The 18,637-nt window shown below is 39.7% G+C and overlaps 2 protein-coding genes and 1 long non-coding RNA gene across 3 annotated transcripts in view; 2 read left to right on the forward strand and 1 right to left on the reverse strand.

The window, feature by feature from the left end:
- The window catches only part of LOC134814466 (natterin-4-like), a 42,137-nt gene extending 32,698 nt beyond the window's left edge, over positions 1-9,439 (forward strand). Inside the window, exons 6-9 of the mRNA XM_063822591.1 lie at positions 8,238-8,437; positions 8,654-8,800; positions 9,000-9,143; positions 9,282-9,439. Coding sequence (XP_063678661.1) covers positions 8,238-8,437; positions 8,654-8,800; positions 9,000-9,143; positions 9,282-9,289 — 499 coding nt within the window. The 3' untranslated portion in view covers positions 9,290-9,439. The remainder of the gene's footprint in view (positions 1-8,237; positions 8,438-8,653; positions 8,801-8,999; positions 9,144-9,281) is intronic.
- A 238-nt stretch (positions 9,440-9,677) lies between these two features.
- Positions 9,678-13,548, forward strand: LOC134814467 (prothrombin-like). Its single transcript, XM_063822593.1, has 8 exons — positions 9,678-9,749; positions 9,947-10,082; positions 10,313-10,428; positions 10,936-11,047; positions 12,423-12,622; positions 12,796-12,942; positions 13,142-13,288; positions 13,427-13,548. The coding sequence occupies exons 1-7, from the start codon at positions 9,698-9,700 to the stop codon at positions 13,270-13,272; spliced, it is 894 nt and encodes a 297-aa protein (XP_063678663.1). The 5' UTR covers positions 9,678-9,697; the 3' UTR covers positions 13,273-13,288; positions 13,427-13,548.
- A 637-nt stretch (positions 13,549-14,185) lies between these two features.
- Positions 14,186-15,283, reverse strand: LOC134814167 (uncharacterized). Its single transcript, XR_010160109.1, has 2 exons — positions 15,123-15,283; positions 14,186-14,914 (listed from the first exon to the last, which is right to left on the reverse strand). It is a non-coding gene; the product is annotated as an uncharacterized LOC134814167 (long non-coding RNA).
- Positions 15,284-18,637: the final 3,354 nt, after the last annotated feature.

Genomic DNA, 18,637 nt, shown 5'->3' on the forward strand with positions numbered 1-18,637 from the left:
GTAGAACAATTACTTGTAGAGCGATGCACTACTAGACTAGACTGGACTGCGCCGCGCATCAAATAATTCTTCTCGCAACCACGTAGATCGCAGCAAAATGCACTATTAATTGGGCCTTGCCGAACTGGCTTTTACTAATTCGCTGATTTGCTCGCCCAAAAATTTCCGCTCTTACTAAATCGCTCGCCCAAATTTTAAGAAAATTCTTGTGAAAAGGCCCTCTGGGTATATAAGAAATGTGATCTGAATCAGTGTATTTTGGACGCTGATTCCGAATCACCCCCCATGACGTAGGGTTAAAATGCTTCCCTGGAGAGTTATGGGCAAAAAACCGTTTTGGTCACGTGACAGGCTAGTAAAATACGAATTCGATTGTTTAGGGCTCGGGTTAGCCGTGGGGTTAGGGTTGTGGTAAGGGTTATGGTTAGCTTCGGGGTTACGGATTAGGGTTAGGGTTGGGATAAGGGTTTATGTAAAACCGTTTTGTACGGCTGCAAAACCATAAAAATCAAAGTCACGTGAAATTTTTGGGCGAGCGAATCAGTAAGAGCCAAAAATTTCATGTGACTTTGGTTTTTATTGTCATACGTTGTATGACCCGCCGCGCACAGGTGCGCGGCTCCCCTGTATCGTAGAAACTCTACAGGGGTATAGTGAAACGGCGATGGGGGTTACTGGGCGGCGCTCAGCCTGTCATTCCGCCGAATCTTTATTCTTTATGAAACATAATAGCCTGGGGTCCCCAGGTAACGATGGGGGTCACGACGTGATACAAGGTTTTTATAGTTTTGCAGCCGTACAAAACGGTTTTACATAAACCCTAATCCCAACCCTAACAACCATAATATATAATCCCGAAGCTATCCGATACCCTTACCACAACCCTAACCCGAGCCCTAGCCCTAAACAATCGAATTCAAAAAAGGGAAAGGAGAAGGAGGAGGAGACGGAGACGGAGACGGAGACGGGGGCGGAGACGGAGACGGAGACGGAGACGGAGACGGAGACGGAGACGGAGACGGAGACGGAGACGGAGACGGAGACGGAGACGGAGACGGAGACGGAGACGGAGACGGAGACGGAGACGGAGACGGAGACGGAGACGGAGACGGAGACGGAGACGGAGACGGAGACGGAGACGGAGACGGAGACGGAGACGGAGACGGAGACGGAGACGGAGACGGAGACGGAGACGGAGACGGAGACGGAGACGGAGACGGAGACGGAGACGGAGACGGAGACGGAGACGGAGACGGAGACGGAGACGGAGACGGAGACGGAGACGGAGACGGAGACGGAGACGGAGACGGAGACGGAGACGGAGACGGAGACGGAGACGGAGACGGAGACGGAGACGGAGACGGAGACGGAGACGGAGACGGAGACGGAGACGGAGACGGAGACGGAGACGGAGACGGAGACGGAGACGGAGTATCAAATTGTTGTTATTCTCTAGCCGACGGCTTGCTAGTTAAATAAATCGTACGCGTAATCAGTTTCAATCCCGGCCTCACGGAAAATCCCGGAACACGCGGTATCATAAACGTATTCGTAAACGGATGAAAGGCGACCATGTTACTAGTTCTATATAGATTATAGCTATAAGTATTAGTAGAAGTGTTACTGAGAGATGTGCACTTTGTGTTCATGTGTCGGCAAGAGAATAACCTCATTTGATCTCCTTTTCCTTCTCCTTGTGTCCTTGTGTCCTTGTGTCCTTGTGTCCTTGTCTCCTTGTGTCCTTGTCTCCTTGTGTCCTTGCCCTTGTCTATTTGTCCTTTTCTCCTTGTCCTTGTCACCTTGTCTCCTTGTCATTGTCCTTGTTTCATTGTCTCCTTGTCTCCTTGTCTCCTTGTCTCCTTGTCTCCTTGTCTCCTTGTCTCCTTGTCCTTGTCCTTGTCCTTGTCCTTGTCCTTGTCCTTGTCCTTGTCCTTGTCCTTGTCCTTGTCCTTGTCCTTGTCCTTGTCCTTGTCCTTGTCCTTGTCCTTGTCCTTGTCCTTGTCCTTGTCCTTGTCCTTGTCCTTGTCCTTGTCCTTGTCCTTGTCCTTGTCCTTGTCCTTGTCCTTGTCCTTGTCCTTGTCCTTGTCCTTGTCCTTGTCCTTGTCCTTGTCCTTGTCCTTGTCCTTGTCCTTGTCCTTGTCCTTGTCCTTGTCCTTGTCCTTGTCCTTGTCCTTGTCCTTGTCCTTGTCCTTGTCCTTGTCCTTGTCCTTGTCCTTGTCCTTGTCCTTGTCCTTGTCCTTGTCCTTGTCCTTGTCCTTGTCCTTGTCCTTCTCCTTCTCCTTCTCCTTCTCCTTCTCCTTCTCCTTCTCCTTCTCCTTCTCCTTCTCCTTCTCCTTCTCCTTCTCCTTCTCCTTCTCCTTCTCCTTCTCCTTCTCCTTCTCCTTCTCCTTCTCCTTCTCCTTCTCCTTCTCCTTCTCCTTCTCCTTCTCCTTCTCCTTCTCCTTCTCCTTCTCCTTCTCCTTCTCCTTCTCCTTCTCCTTCTCCTTCTCCTTCTCCTTCTCCTTCTCCTTCTCCTTCTCCTTCTCCTTCTCCTTCTCCTTCTCCTTCTCCTTCTCCTTCTCCTTCTCCTTCTCCTTCTCCTTCTCCTTCTCCTTCTCCTTCTCCTTCTCCTTCTCCTTCTCCTTCTCCTTCTCCTTCTCCTTCTCCTTCTCCTTCTCCTTCTCCTTCTCCTTCTCCTTCTCCTTCTCCTTCTCCTTCTCCTTCTCCTTCTCCTTCTCCTTCTCCTTCTCCTTCTCCTTCTCCTTCTCCTTCTCCTTCTCCTTCTCCTTCTCCTTCTCCTTCTCCTTCTCCTTCTCCTTCTCCTTCTCCTTCTCCTTCTCCTTCTCCTTCTCCTTCTCCTTCTCCTTCTCCTTCTCCTTCTCCTTCTCCTTCTCCTTCTCCTTCTCCTTCTCCTTCTCCTTCTCCTTCTCCTTCTCCTTCTCCTTCTCTTTCTCCTTCTCCTTCTCCTTCTCCTTCTCCTTCTCCTTCTCCTTCTCCTTCTCCTTCTCCTTCTCCTTCTCCTTCTCCTTCTCCTTCTCCTTCTCCTTCTCCTTCTCTTCTCCTTCTCCTTCTCCTTCTCCTTCTCCTTATTACCAACATCTTATCATCGTTGTACAATTTTTGTGGTTGCAAATTTCAGTTCTCTGGCAACAAGGATTAAGATAGATCGCTAAATATTATGTCAATGTGTACAGTGTAACCATATATTTTCATACCTTATCGGACCTTATTTGGACGGACATTACTTGAACGCTGGAGGCCCTAGCGTTCATCTTTATGTCCGTTCAAATAAAGTCCGTTCAATTAATGTCCGTCCAAGTTAAAGTCCGTTGAAATTTTTTGAAATTTTTCCATTTCGAACTTTTTACCCAGAATATGACAACTATGAGAACTTTATTGTGCCGTAAGTTAACGACGGAAAGGTTCTCCTTGGTCTGCCGGAGGCACAGAAAACTCTACTAGTATATGATGTTTTCAAGGGTCACTTGGAGGAAAAAGTCAACGAAATCATGACACTCAACAACATAGTTCATGAGCTAGTCCCCGCCAACATGACAAACTTGTTCCAGTCTCTAGATATTACGGTAAATCGTGTTGCCAAGGACATTGTCCGACGTTTTTATAGTTCATATTACTGAGGGGAGGTAATGAAACAGTGCTAGGAAAGCTCCACGTGATTTTAAGGTTAACCTAAAGTTGTCTAAGATAAAACCACTTCACGCCGAATGGCTTGTAAAAGTTAACACTGAAATGCAGGACCAGGGTAGTTTGATAAAAAAGGTTTCCACAAAGCTAGAAATCACTGATGCTTGTTTAAGCATGGACTATTTCATGCACGAAAACCTATTTAATGAAGATGATATGTGATATTAGACACTGATCATGTACACATATTTTAACATTTTTACTGCTTAATGACTGCTTTTCTTACTTACTGTATAAAAAATGGATTAAAAAATCATTTGCTGAAATTAAAAAAACGTCAAAAATTGAAAAAAATTCGGATTTTTGATGGTTTTGAATGCCTTCGAGCGTTCATATTAATGTCCGTTCACAATTATGTCCGTTCATGTAATGTCCGTCCAAATAAGGTCCGATAAGGTATAACATATAGTGAAACAAATGTAATTAACTCAAGATTAAGAAGCGGTTGTAATTTATCAAAACGCAAATTATTAAAAATCAAAACGCAAATTATCGTCATGACGGCAAAAGATATATCTTTTATTTCCAATTTGCTGCGAAAATATTGGCAGATGTGCAAAAAATCCCAAGCTTCCCTAGAATTCATGTTTTACTAGCCTGTCACGTGACCAAAACGGTTTTTTTTTTGCTTATAACTCTCCAGGGAAGCATTTTTACCCTACGTCATGGGGGGTGATTCGGAATTAGCGTCCAAAAATACATCGATTCAGATCAATTTCATACCCAAAGGGCCTTTTCACAAGAATTTTCTTAAAATTTGGGCGAGCGATTTAGTATGAGCGCGCCGAGCTATGTCATTTATAATACCTTATAATCGCTTATAGTCCAGTCATTTATGGAAATGAACCTGCAAATTTTCAGATACTCACGAAACTTTGCACAGACCTTCCCAAAGGTATGAATAAACGATTTTCGGTTGGAGACATTTTTTTAACATGGGGAAAACCCAGGAGGGCCACGCACATATTGACCCAATAACGTAACCGACCCTTTGCTTCTGAAGGTCGTAGAGACTTCAAAATAGGCTTAAACGAAGCCGCATATGCATGTTTATAGAGAAGTTGTTGATCAACACATGGCCTAAAATCCTTAATTTTCGAGAAATTCGCCAAAAACCATTTTGGGCGAGGCACTGAGCCAATTTGCTAACTTTTGATATAATCGTGATAGAGTCTTCGGATAAAGTGCAAAAGAACCGCAATTGGCATATTTATATATAATTTATGAAGAAACATGTGCCTTAAAGTGCTTACTTTTTCAGTTATTGGCGAAAAACTGATTTTCGGTTCCAGAAATCATGCAAAAATATGGGTATCTGGTAAATTGGGCTATGAAGGCCCTAGAGATTTTTGAATGAGTGCAAATTGTGCAGAATGGCCATGTTTATATACAACTTATGAAGCAATATGTACCCTAAAATGCTCACTTTTCGAGTTATTTGGGGGAAAACCAGAGAAAATTTTCACGAAATAGAGCAAAATTGGTTATATCAGCCATTTTTGCCTCCCGTTCTATGTTAATAACTCGAAAAGTGAGCATTTTAGGGTACATATTGCTTCATAAGTTGTATATAAACATGGCCATTTTGCACAATTTGCACCCATTCAAAAATCTCTAGGGCCTTCATAGCCCAATTTACCAGATACCCATATTTTTGCATGATTTCTGGAACCGAAAATCAGTTTCCGCCAATAACTGAAAAAGTAAGCACTTTAAGGTATATGTTTCTTCATAAGTCATATATAAATATGCCAATTGCGGTTCTTTTGCACTCTATCCGAAGACTCTATCACGATCATATCAAAAGTTAGTAAAATGGGCTCAGCGCCACGCCCAAAATGGTTTTTGGTGAATTTCTCGAAAAGTAAGGATTTTAGGCCATGTGTTGATCAATAACTTCTATATAAAGATGCATATGCGGCTTCGTTTAAGCCTATTTTGAAGTCTCTACGACTTTCAGAAGAAAAGGGTCAGTTACATTATTGGATCAATATGGGCGTGGCCCTCCTGGGTTTTCCCCATGGTAAAAAAAATGTCTCCAACCGAAAATCGTTTATTCATACCTTTTGGAACGTCTGTGCAAAGTTTCGTGAGTATCTGAAAATTTGCAGGTTCATTTCCATAAATGTCCATTAATAACTGGACTATTATTATAATATCGCGTAATTTTGTTGTTAATTGTGTCCTCGTTCCAAATACGTAAAAAATTAAGCGCTCATAATCGTTTATAATCGCTTATATACCCCGCTTACATAATCGCTTATATACCCCAAATAAATCAAATCAAAACATATTTTGATCATAGTTTTAAAATGCGTCAAAAAGCGCTTTTCATCGTTTATAATCGCTTATAAGCGACAATTGAAGACAATAACATTTACGATACTTTATAATCACTTATAATCGCTTATAATATCTCGTACCTGACAATTTTTTCCTCGTTTCAAATACGTAAAAAAGCGCTTATAATCGTTTATAATCGCTTATAGACAGCAAATAAATAAGCGCTTATAAACGCTTTTCAGTAGGAAAATTTCAAGAAAAGCGGTTATAAGCGCTGATCATAGTGAAAATATCGCTTTTTACCAGATTTCAAAAAATCGCTTATTGTCGCTTATAATCGTTTTATAATCGATTTAAACCGCTTATTAACTTAAGATAAAAAAGCGGTTTTTTAACGATTAGTAGGCGCTTTTTAATTTGGAACTTTCCCTAGTGAATATAATCGCTTATAGTCGATTAAAAGCGTTTTAAAAACGGTCCAAAAAACGGTTTATAAGCGTTTTTTTGAAAAGCGCTTACGGAGCGATAATAATCGACAACCCTAAAATAAAAGCGTTTTTTTATCACTAATAATTTTAATTCGCGATTTATTATCGCTTTTAAAGCGCTAATAATCGCTTTTGCAAAAAAAAATTATGGAAAAAGCGATTATAATCGTTTTTAATCGTTTATTAACGGGACCGTTTATAATCGCTTTATAATCGCCAAATAACGGTGGGTTTTATCAATAAGCGCTTTTTTAGCGTAAAAAAAGCGGTTATTACCGCTGATCACAAAAAATTAGTTATGGAAACTTGCCCAAATCATTTATAATAAACTTTAAAAGATTACTTTGGTGTCGACCAACACGTCCTTTCATGGTAAATAACGCATTAACAGCAAATTGAAGAGCTCTCTGAGCTGGTGATGAGCAGTCACTGCGAAGGACATGTCCAAGCATTTTCCAGCGAGCATATGTCACTCGCTCTGACAACGGTGTTACACCACAGCGTTCATAGAGTGCTTTATTACTGATAATAATGGGATAAGTCATCTTCAATATTTGACGCAGGTGTCTTCTATGACATGCATCAAGTTTGTCAAATAGGTTCTGAGGGGTAGCCCAGCTATTGCAGTTATAGAGCATAACAGATGTAACGTATGCTTCGTATATCTTAATCTTGGTCTTCAGATTAATCTTAGATCCTTGCATCCAAACTTTCTTGTATTTCTCGAATGCGACATTTCCAAGGATTATACGATGCTGTATGTCTTCTTTACTACATAGCTTAGAGCCTAGGGACACACACTTCCTCCAAGGTTCTCTATTTCTTAGAGGTTCTCCTTTTTCGTCCTTCTCACTACTTCCAGCCAGATAACACTTTACAAACTCGGTTTTAGATTCATTCACAAACAAATTCCATTCTGAGAGAATTTCCTTGCAAATTGGAAGGAGCTGGTGTAACGAATCCTCATCTTCATCAGCAAAGTCCACATCATCAGCATATTCCCATTCTAAAGGAAGGGAGCTTTCAGATATGGGGGGATTTGGGCGTAGATGTATAACAACAACTCTAAGGTGGTAGAGTGCTCCAGCTAGGTACATGGTAAACAGCGAGCCAGACAAACAGTCACCTTGAAAGGCTCCTATTGTGACTTCGAACTCTCCCGATGTCGTCTTTTTGATCTTAATTCTGAGCTTGGTGTTAGCGAGCAGATATCTAACTAGTCTTATGTCATCTTCTGAGCATCCTGCATCTTCGAGTAGCCTGAGGAGAGTTGACCGATGTATCGTGTCGAAGGCTGATGACATGTCTATCCCCATTTTACTAAACTCCCAATGTTTCTCCTTGACAACAGAAATAAGAACCCTTTGTGTCCAGACAATATTAGAGCAGCTGTGTCAGTTCACAAGCTTTGATTATTTGGATTCATGAAATAGTTATGAACGATTGGTAATTATAAATTGAGTGGCTCAGTGGCTCAGTCGGTTAATCAGCCTGTCTATTGGCCTGCAGGTTGCGAGTCCTAATCCCAGTTGGGCCAAAATCTCAAAAACTGAAGGGCAGCCATCACTCACCAAACCATGGTGTAAATGGTAGTGGCTTTCATTAGACTTAGAGCTGCGAAAATAACACGAGTGTATACGCCTGGGGTTGCGTTCCGACTATACTGCAGGGAAATCTGTACCGAAAGGACCGTACCCGAAATGCAATTAGACAGGGAAATCGGCTCCCCGACTGCGGTCGACCAAATTATTATTATTATTATAAATTGAGTAAAATATTCAGCGAAAAGGACCTGAGAAATGGAGGCAGCACAGATTTGACAGTCCTGTATGTGCGAACTGTTGAGGTTTCTGAAACGATGGAGTTCTCTCGTACTACGGGTGCTTCAGTCACACTCGGCACATCATTCGAGATTGGAGTTCCTGGGATAGCATCTGGTTCGATTTCATCTGAGATAAGTGCATCTATGGAGTTCAGTGCAGGTATAAACAAGCTATTATTGTTAATTTTCAAAATGCTTTAAATTCAGTTTTAGCGTATATTTATAGTTATACATATAAATAGTAAAAATATAAATAGTAAATATTTAATTATATATTTGCTTAATTACTTGTCAAAATTCCTGAAAATCGTTCAATCTTCATTTTCTTAAACGCCATTTTCAGCGGTTCTGATCCTCTGAACTAGAAATTTTACAGGGGAGTCAAGTACTGTTACAAAGACGGTGAGCGTGGAGTTACCTTGCACCGCCCCACCCAACAAGAAGGCCGTGTGTAAAGCGGTGATGACAAAGGACAGAGTTGAAGTTCCTTACGTGATGACTTGGTCACACAAAAGACTGAACAGTAAGTTTAAGCAAAATTAAATAATGGCAGAATCGAAACTGAGGATATGGAGCTTTTAAATAAATTCCAAATGTATGAATAGAGAAATCTTTAATGACGCTAATTCTTAACCTACCAAATCTAAGTAGGTACACGAACAGTTTTTTGTTTTCCACCGCACCTAATTTAAGTACAGTTAGTTTAAGATCTTTCTCCTCAGGCTGCACTTGCAAAGAGGAGGGTGTGTTTAAAGAGGTGGTGGGGAATAGATATGATATAGAGCAACATGAGTGGGACTACGATCAACCAAATATTGTCCAAGCCAAGCGTGAGGAAATCTCCGGGGGATTCGAAAATTACAAACGTAAGTTGGCATTATTTTCAACTTGCACTAAAAATAAAATCATAGCATAAGTCCTGGTGAAATTGATATGAGCATCGTACAAAATTTGTGCAATTTATAAGTTGTTGTGGAAGTAGCAGTAATAAGAAAATATTTCAGGTGAATAATAAAAGTACGGATGACTGGAGCGTTTAAGGACAAGGAATCATGTAGATTAGAAGATTACATTATATATTATTTTTAACTCAAACACAAATGTGCGATATTGGATATCTTTAAAATTTAATTTCATGTTTGATTAATTATTCATTCCTTGAGACACGTTGTTTGAATTCAGCAAATTTATTCTGTGACTTATCCATATTCTATGACCAATGTGTGACCAATATGTAAGGATGTTTGCACATCTTTAAACGATGAAACACGATTAATATGATCAATTGCAATACTAATATGATCTGCCACACTGTTACCCATGATTTAATATATTGATTCACAAATACCGTTGTGATTCTTAATGCCAACAAACTAAAGATTTATATTAAAACCAACCATTGAGTTCAGAAAGCAAGACAATGTCAATGTTTTTCTTGGTAACCTTACTCTCGATCATTTCATTGTTATCTGGTAAGTTTCAATTGTAAACGAATCAATCGATGATTCTATGGAGGTTCATCGCAACTTGAATTGTCCGATAATGCATATGCTACTGACAATTAATCTGGATCAATCATTCCTGTCAATTAAATAGCCAAGCTTTTTAAAAGGAGGTCTTTATACTACTACTATTAACTCTCATAATATGACAAATCGACGTGTTTCAGCTCGGGAATGTTGGGATGCCAAGGATAGAGCAAACAAAGGATCAGGATACGATGGGACTCAATCTAGAACAAGATTAGGTTACACATGTCAGAATTGGAAATCAAATGAAGTCCACAAATCAAAAATTAAGAAAACGTAAGTACATAATATAATTACATGTTTTAACTTTGTGAGTGAACTCAATGACTCAATTTTTGTACATGTTGAGAAGTGTTTGTCGTCTCGATCTCCACAATTATAACTTAAGTGTGAGATACTAGGGACAGGTGTATTGTGGAACCGTCACAATTGCAGTCCATTGTTTTTGTGATTTTCGAAAGACACGTTATCAAGTATTTCATCTTCTCATCAATCTCTGACTGCAGGTATGGTATCGAAGATAACAACTATTGTCGAAATCCAGAGAGGAAGTACAGCGATGTTTGGTGCTATACAACAAACCCTAGTGTGAGATATGACTGGTGTGACGTACCCACTTGTTGTGAGTTGACTTTTATACAATGCAGAATACTAATAGCACACGTACTGTGGTGCTTTATGGTACGTCATGATACGATTAGGTAACATTAACGCACAAACTTAATTCGTTTATAATTTTGGTTGTGATCGGTAAAGGAAGCAGGTTTCCACTTTTAGTATACTTAATCTTATGTACATATTATGATGTATAGATTAAATACTTATTGTATATAATACGAAATATTTGATATTATATTCCTCGTGACTTTCTTTATAAATCTCGCAAAACTATAAGTTCTATTGATTTTGCGGGGCTTAACTTGACTGTTAGTAAAATAAGTATAAGCTACTGAAATAAGTCAATTCTATTAAATATTTGATATTATATTCCTCGTGACTTTCTTTATAAATCTCGCAAAACTATAAGTTCTATTGATTTTGCGGGGCTTAACTTGACTGTTAGTAAAAAAGTATAAGCTACTGAAATAAGTCAATTCTATTAATAGACCATTAAAAAGTCTATTTTTAGCGACAGACGCTTGCGACTGTACCAATGTCAATGAAGAGGACTTCAAAGCTACCCACATCAAGTACGATATTGATAATGGCATCGTTTCCACAGCTCCGCCTGATGTTGCTGTGTAAGTTACCGTAAATTGGGGTAAAATCGCCGTGTGATCGGGAAACTTCGCCAGTATTTTTCGAATAATCATTTTAGCCGTTTTGAATTGTTAGGAGATCAAGTTTTTGTATAGTATTGTGTTGAAAAAATGGTTATAAAGGTATTCCTATTAAAAAATAAGCATTTGCTATTTTAATTAACCTCAGGCAACATGAAATAATGCAATAAAGTGGCTAAAACTTCCCGCTTGCATATTTCCCATAATTTCCATGTAAATTTGGTGCGACATCGTTAGTATATGTCCTGTTCATTTAAGGGCGAAGTTAATTAACCATGATGCACACAAATGATATTATAACGTTTTCAAATTTTTGTGTGGCGAAGTTACCCTTTTCTGATCCCATCTCACATCTGTTCGGCGAAGTTTGGCGCGAAATTCGCGCGCGGCTGGCAAAGTCACGCACGTGTATTGGCGAAGTTCGACTACATTTCTACTTCATCCCGGCGATGTTACCCGCAGCATGGCGATGTTACCCCCGCGACCAAATTGCCCATTGTAACACGTAGGCTAGGAGCTAGATAAGTAAAATTGGCAGGTATATCAAGGAAATATAATTGAGTCTCGAGTGGTATGGTGCTAGCACCGAATATGGTATTGTTTCAGAATGGCGAAGTTACCCCATTATATTGCAGAGTAACTTTGCCCTGATTTCAGTGGCACCAATCTAGCTGACTATTTATGCCTGGCTGATGTGGTTCATACGAAACTATTTGCTTTACCAATCCTGTTCATATGAGCTATAAACTTTTTCAAGTACTCGTAGTCGTATCGTACTATTTTCGAAATAACATGAAATAGCTGTAAAACATGGCGAAGTTCCCCCATTCTAGTTCTACGGTATGCATGATCCAATATACGATTACAAAGTAAGGAAATTGAATTTATGTTATTGTTGTTAAACTTTCTATTGTTTTTAAATTTTGGATCAGTTCACAAGCTTTGATTATTTGGATTCATGAAATAGTTATGAACGATTGGTATAGTAATTATAAATAGAGTGGCTCAGTGGCTCATTCGGTTAATCCGCCTGTCTATTGGCCTGGAGGTTGCAAGTTCGAATCCCAGTTGGGCCAAGATCTCAAAAACTGAAGGGCAGCCATCACTCACCAAACCATGGTGTAAATCAAAATGGTAGTGGCTTTCATTAGAGCTGCGAAAATAACACGAGTGTATACGCCTGGGGTTGCGTCCCGACTATGTCTAATGTCTATAGTTATACTGCAGGGAAATCTGTACCGAAAGGACCGTGGCCGAAATGCAATTAGACAGATCGGCTCCACGACTGCGGTCGACAAAATTATCATTATTATTATAAATTGAGTAAAATATTCAGCGAAGAGGAACTGAAAAATGGAGGCAGCACAGATTTGTCAGTCCTGGTTGTGCAATCTGTTGAGGTTTCTGATACGATGGAGTTCTCTCGTACTACGGGTGCTTCAGTCACACTCGGCACATCATTCACGGCTGAAGTCCCAGGGGTAGTATCTGGTTCAGTTTCGGCTGAGATGAGTGCATCTATGGAGTTCAGTGCAGGTATAAACAAGCTATTATTGCTAATTTTCGAAATGCTTTAAATTCAGTTTTAGCGTATATTTATAGTTATACTTATAGTTATACATATAAATAGTAAATATATATATTAGCTTAATTAGCATATAAGTATAACACATTCAATAAATATTCCATACTGATTAGAAATTTTACAGGGGAGTCAAGTACTGTTACAACGACGGAGACCGTGGAGTTACCTTGCACCGCCCCACCCAACAAGAAGGCCGTGTGTAAAGCGGTGATGACAAAGGACAGAGTTGAAGTTCCTTACGTGATGACTTGGTCACACAAAAGACTAAACAGTAAGTTAAAGCAAAATTTAATAATGGAAGAATCGAAACTAAGGACATGGAGCTTTTAAATAAATTCCAAATGTATGAATAGAGAAATCTTTAATGACGCTAATTCTTAACCTACCAAATCTAAGTAGGTACACGAACAGTTTTTTGTTTTCCACCGCACCTAATTTAAGTACGATTAGTTTAAGATCTTTCTCCTCAGGCTGCACTTGCAAAGAGGAGGGTGTGTTTAAAGAGGTGGTGGGGTTCTATATTGATATGGAGCAACATGAGTGGGACTACGATCAACCGAACATTGTCCAAGCCAAGCGTGAGGCCGAAATCTCCGGGTGATTCGAAAATTACAAACGTAAGTTGGCATTATTTTCAACTTGCACTAAAAATAAAATAAAAGCATAAGTCCTGGTGAAATTGATATGAGCATCGTACAAAATTTGTGCAATTTATAAGTTGTTGCGGAAGTAGCAGTAATAGGAAAATATTTCAGGTGAATAATAAAAGTACGGATGACTGGAGCGTTTAAGGACAAGGAATCACGTAGATTAGAAGATTACATTATATATTATTTTTAACTCAAACACAAATGTGCGATATTGGATATCTTTAAAATTTAATTTCATGTTTGATTAATTATTCATTCCTTGAGACACGTTGTTTGAATTCAGCAAATTTATTCTGTGACTTATCCATATTCTATGACCAATATTGCACGATGTTTGCACTTGTGTGATTGGTGATGTGGTAAAAACGTAGCTAACAATATGGGGTCGTTCACATATTACGTAAGTAGTTAGCCGAGGGGGAGGTGGGTTTTAAAATGATTACGCCGCTAGTGTTATTTTGACACAATAGCTATTATATGTGTAAAACTGATTACGGAGGGGGAGGAGGTTAAAAATTTCCAAAAGGTGATTACGTAATAATAATATGTGAACGACCCCATATTAAATATGTATATATACCTGATCGGACTTCATTTAAACGGACATTAGCGTTTATTTTAATTTCCGTTCAAATAAAGTCAGACAAAATAGTTAAATCAAATACATTAATTGAATGCCTTCAAGTGTTCATTCATCATTTTAATGTCCGTTCACGCAATGTTCGGTCAAATAACGTCCGATAAGGTAAACAATTAGGAATGCTTGTTTCTTAAAATAAAAGATTGCTATTTTATCACAGAATATATTACATAGGTATAGGACTTTGAACTGCAATATCAAGAATTTAAAATCCCGCCCCAGAAATAAAGAGAATACCTTTCTGTAAATACACGGTTCATTAATAATAAAATCATATCCAAACCTTAGATCACGAAACAGAAAACACATATTTAGAAACTAAAATATAATATTTATCATACCCTCGTAATAGTGCAAATATACAATCATTAACAATATCTATAGTTTAAAATACATGACAGTACGCAGCAAAAAAAGGTATGTACAATCCGGAGTTAATCACTATGAATAATTGAGTATTAACAAACATTTATATTAATCTGTTTACATAAAACGACAATTTTCAAAATCAATAATTCGATAAGACAGTTTAAATTAACTTTAATACAATACCAGTACCATGCTTATGTGAGAAACACGACAATTTCATTGGCTTAAAACTAAATTAATGTTTACTCGTTACCAGTAGAGTAGAGATACACCTTATTAATTCATCAAGCATAATGGATAATTCTATTTATAAAACTCGCATTCTATCAATGACCAAATATCGGTGGCTAAGAAACTGTTAGTGTTCATTGCTACCAAAATATCTGTTTCCCCGAACTACCAGTCAGTGAAATCACAATGTGTCATCAAGGAAGGGTTGAAACTGGGACGAGTTCCCCCCTCCCTCACCTGCTAGTCATATGATGCCATCCTCAAAGCTTCCTTGTGTGTTATTCTCAACGTTTCGAGCCAACATGTAATTGTCTGCATCAATACTTCTACAGTTGTGTATCGCATACCTTAATCTGGGATCAGGTTTTATATTATTTAACGTTCAATAACAACTAACAACAACTAATCGGTCATTAACCTTTTTAACTTCATTCCGTTAAGACGCACAATCGCTTGGTGTAACATGATATGTGCGCTTCCAAATAATAGTAAACCAGCATATTGAATCCATTACTAATACTAAAAGCAAACACAAAATATGTAATGTAACGTGAATATCACCTTTCTTCCATAATGACTTCAGATGAGTAATCAGGCAATCTGAGTTGGAAGAAGCAAGTTTGTGAAGTTGGCAGTCCATCCTTGCTCTTATCTGTTTTCATTATCTGGAACCTTTGTGACACATCCGCTATGTCGTTTGGTAAACGAGATCTACCCGACACGAACCTGTACAATGGGCGTTAGCGCATAGTTAGTGTACAGTACAGACTAAAATATTTCAACACAAACAAGTTAGGTTCTTTTGCGATAGTCAAAACGCGACAACTAGCGCTGGATGGCGACAACTAGCGCTATCCAGCGCTAGTTGTCGCCATCCAGCGCTAGTTGTCGCTATCCAGCGCTGGATAACGCTGGCCAGCGCAAAATATATATGTTCGATAATTGTCGCTATCCAGCGCTAGTTGTCGCCATCCAGCGCTAGTTGTCGCCATCCAGCGCTAGTTGTCGCTATCCAGCGCTAGTTGTCGCTGGCTATGCGACACTGTCGCACGCGATAGTTTGCGATGGCCAGCGCAACTGGCCATCGCAGAAAACAGTTCGATAACTAGCGCTGGATAGCGACAACTAGCGCTGGATAGCGACAACTAGCGCTGGCCAGCGCTGGCCAGCGCTAAGCGATAGCCATCGCTGGCCAGCTGGATCGCTATCCAGCGCAAAATTTTTGCGGTATTACTCGTCAGCTAGCGCTGGCCAGCGCTAGCCAGCGCTAGTTGTCGCTATCCAGCGCTAGCCAGCGCTGGCCAGCGCTAGCCAGCGCTAGTTCAAGTTTTCGCTATCCAGCGCTAGTTGTGATCGCTATCCAGCGCTAGCCAGCGCTAGCCAGCGCTAGCCAGCGTTAGCCAGCGCTAGCCAGCGGTAACCAGCGCTAGCCAGCGCAATGTATCAAAATCATATACTTGCGATATTACTCGGATGATGATTAATCACTTTACACTTGACTGTCACGTGCCTTTTTTAACCCATTCTCTGACTCTAGCTGGTTCTGAACGACTTTTCGAAACCCCAACCCTCTAATCTGATCCCAACCCTAACCCTAACCCAATCCTTAACAAAAACATATGCTGAAACCCTAACAATAACGAGAAATTAGACTAACTTCCTTATACGGTCATATCACGTGATCGATACATGTACAGTTTTTCGCCAATATCTCGTCAGGAGAGCATTTTAACCCTATGTCATGGGCCCATGGGGGTTGATTCGGAATTAGCGTCCGAAAATACATCGATTGAAGTTGGACACAACCATCGGGGGCCCTTTTAGAACAATCTCGAAGATCGACTGTAGAGTGATTTAGCACGCTCGATATTAGTATTACTCGTCAGCCAGTGCTGGCCAGCGCAATATAGTTGCGATATTACTCGTCAGCTAGCGCTGGCTAGCGCTGGCTAGCGCTGGTTAGCGCTGGCTAGCGCTGGTTAGCGCTGGCTAGCGCTGGTTAGCGCTAGCTGACGAGTAAAAGCGCAAAAATTTTGCGCCGGATATCGATGGCCAGCGCTAGCCAGCGCTGGCTATCGCTTAGCGCTGGCCAGCGCTAGTTGTCGCTATCCAGCGCTAGTTGTCGCTATCCAGCGCTAGTTATCGAACTGTTTTCTGCGATGGCCAGTTGCGCTGGCCATCGCAAACTATCGCGTGCGACAGTGTCGCATAGCCAGCGACAACTAGCGCTGGATAGCGACAACTAGCGCTGGATGGCGACAACTAGCGCTGGATGGCGACAACTAGCGCTGGATAGCGACAATTATCGAACATATATATTTTGCGCTGGCCAGCGTTATCCAGCGCTGGATAGCGACAACTAGCGCTGGATGGCGACAAATAGCGCTGGATAGCGCTAGTTGTCGCCATCCAGCGCTAGTTGTCGCGTTTTGACTATCGCAAAAGAACCCATTTTTGTCCTGAACCGAATAAAAATTTGACAAGATATTTTTGTTTCTAACACACCACATGACTCATGAGCAAGTCACGTATAACTAAAAGTAAAAAGCGCCGACAGGATTGTAAATTTTGTTTTTAATTTATCATGGCTCTTGTTAAAGGTTCTGGAGATATGTTTATATCTTTATGGCTAGGATTCAGGCAGTATTTTTCGTTATGAAAAACACTTCTCAGTTGATGTTTGAAAATAGCCGCGTCGGTGATGTTAAGATAAAGAATGTTCAAGAAGACTGTTGCTGGGATCAACTGAACGGAGCCGAAGTTTCCGTTTTAAACGACGATATGGACGCGGTAAAATTGAATCAGATTATTGCTTTATCTTGCAAGTTTATAACCTACCAACTTAATATTAAGTTTTTCTGCAGTTCCTGGCCTGTAATAAAATAGCAGTTTCGTTAGGATGAGCCAAATGACTTGGCAAAATACGCCTCAGAGCTTCAATTCCTCGACTTATCGGTTCTAATAATATTCATAATTAACTTAAAGATTCGGAATAACCACATTAAGACGCAAACATTTTCAGATTTTGTGTGGCTTGGTGAAAGTGGAAAAGACCGATAAATGCGTTACGGTTAATTGCAAAGGTGCAGTTGGAACGTATGTCAAAGTAGAAATACCAGGTATCTAAATTAAACACTGCGTGATAAATGATGATTCTTGAAATTAAAAAACACAGAAATTCGATCAATCAAAAATCGACCATAGTTAAATTATTGCGTCTTTTGTGGTAGACTTACGGGTTCTAAGCTGGGTATATTTCAAAATTTCCGAATGAACTTGACGAGGTATAGTAGCACTTTGGTAACCGTAATATGCTACAGATCATTGATTCAACTTGTTTCAGGAGAAAAGTTTTTACACATTCGTGAAATTGAAGTTTTCAAGAAATGTCCCGCAGATGAAATGGTAAGCGCACTGGTACTTGAGAGTGCCTTATCATTCATTGTTGTTTATGAAGTTGTTTATAAAAGATACAAAATTACCAAATTATCACGTAATGTTAGGTAATTAGCGACAATTGAGATTCGCTATTTGCATTGCCTCTAATATTATAATAATATAAGTATAAGTACCCAATATGGTTAGTTGTACAAGCTTTTTTATCACAGAAAGAGGAAGAGAAGAAGGAGGATGGTGGAGATGATAGATGTAGCAACGGTCTCTCATTCTGTGATGGAGTCTGCAAACATATCCACATGTGCGGCAAAAACTACGGATAAACGGAAAGAAGAACTTACTCACAGTTACTGCGATTATATTACCATCGATTTTTAAAATCTAACTGAAAACTGAGATATTAAAAAGAGTTGAGCTATAATTCAGACCATTGGTTGATTTAATTATGCTTTGCCGGCCGGCCAAAGCAAAAAACAAAATGTCATATCTTGATGAAAAAAAATGAACATGGTGTTTAGTCTATTTAGTAGGATCAGTCAAATTCAGATTACTAATTTCTGTTGGTGTTTATAGTTATGCTTGAATGTTTTCTGCGATTAACAGTAACTATTGCATTTGATTCAAATTGTAATGGTTTTTTAAAACTTTTCCATCGGATTGTGGAATCACCCTTTTTATTG

Source organism: Bolinopsis microptera, chromosome 4, assembly GCF_026151205.1.
Source record: "Bolinopsis microptera isolate Bmic1 chromosome 4, MBARI_Bmic_1.0, whole genome shotgun sequence".
Classification (NCBI taxonomy): domain Eukaryota; kingdom Metazoa; phylum Ctenophora; class Tentaculata; order Lobata; family Bolinopsidae; genus Bolinopsis; species Bolinopsis microptera.

Coding starts and splice junctions, on each gene's coding strand:
- LOC134814467 (XM_063822593.1), top strand. CDS start 9,698: ATGTCAATGTTTTTCTTGGTAACCTTACTCTCGATCATTTCATTGTTA. Junction 10,429..10,935: donor GTGTGACGTACCCACTTGTT/GTGAGTTGACTT, acceptor GTCTATTTTTAG/CGACAGACGCTTGCGACTGT. Junction 11,048..12,422: donor GCTCCGCCTGATGTTGCTGT/GTAAGTTACCGT, acceptor TAAAATATTCAG/CGAAGAGGAACTGAAAAATG.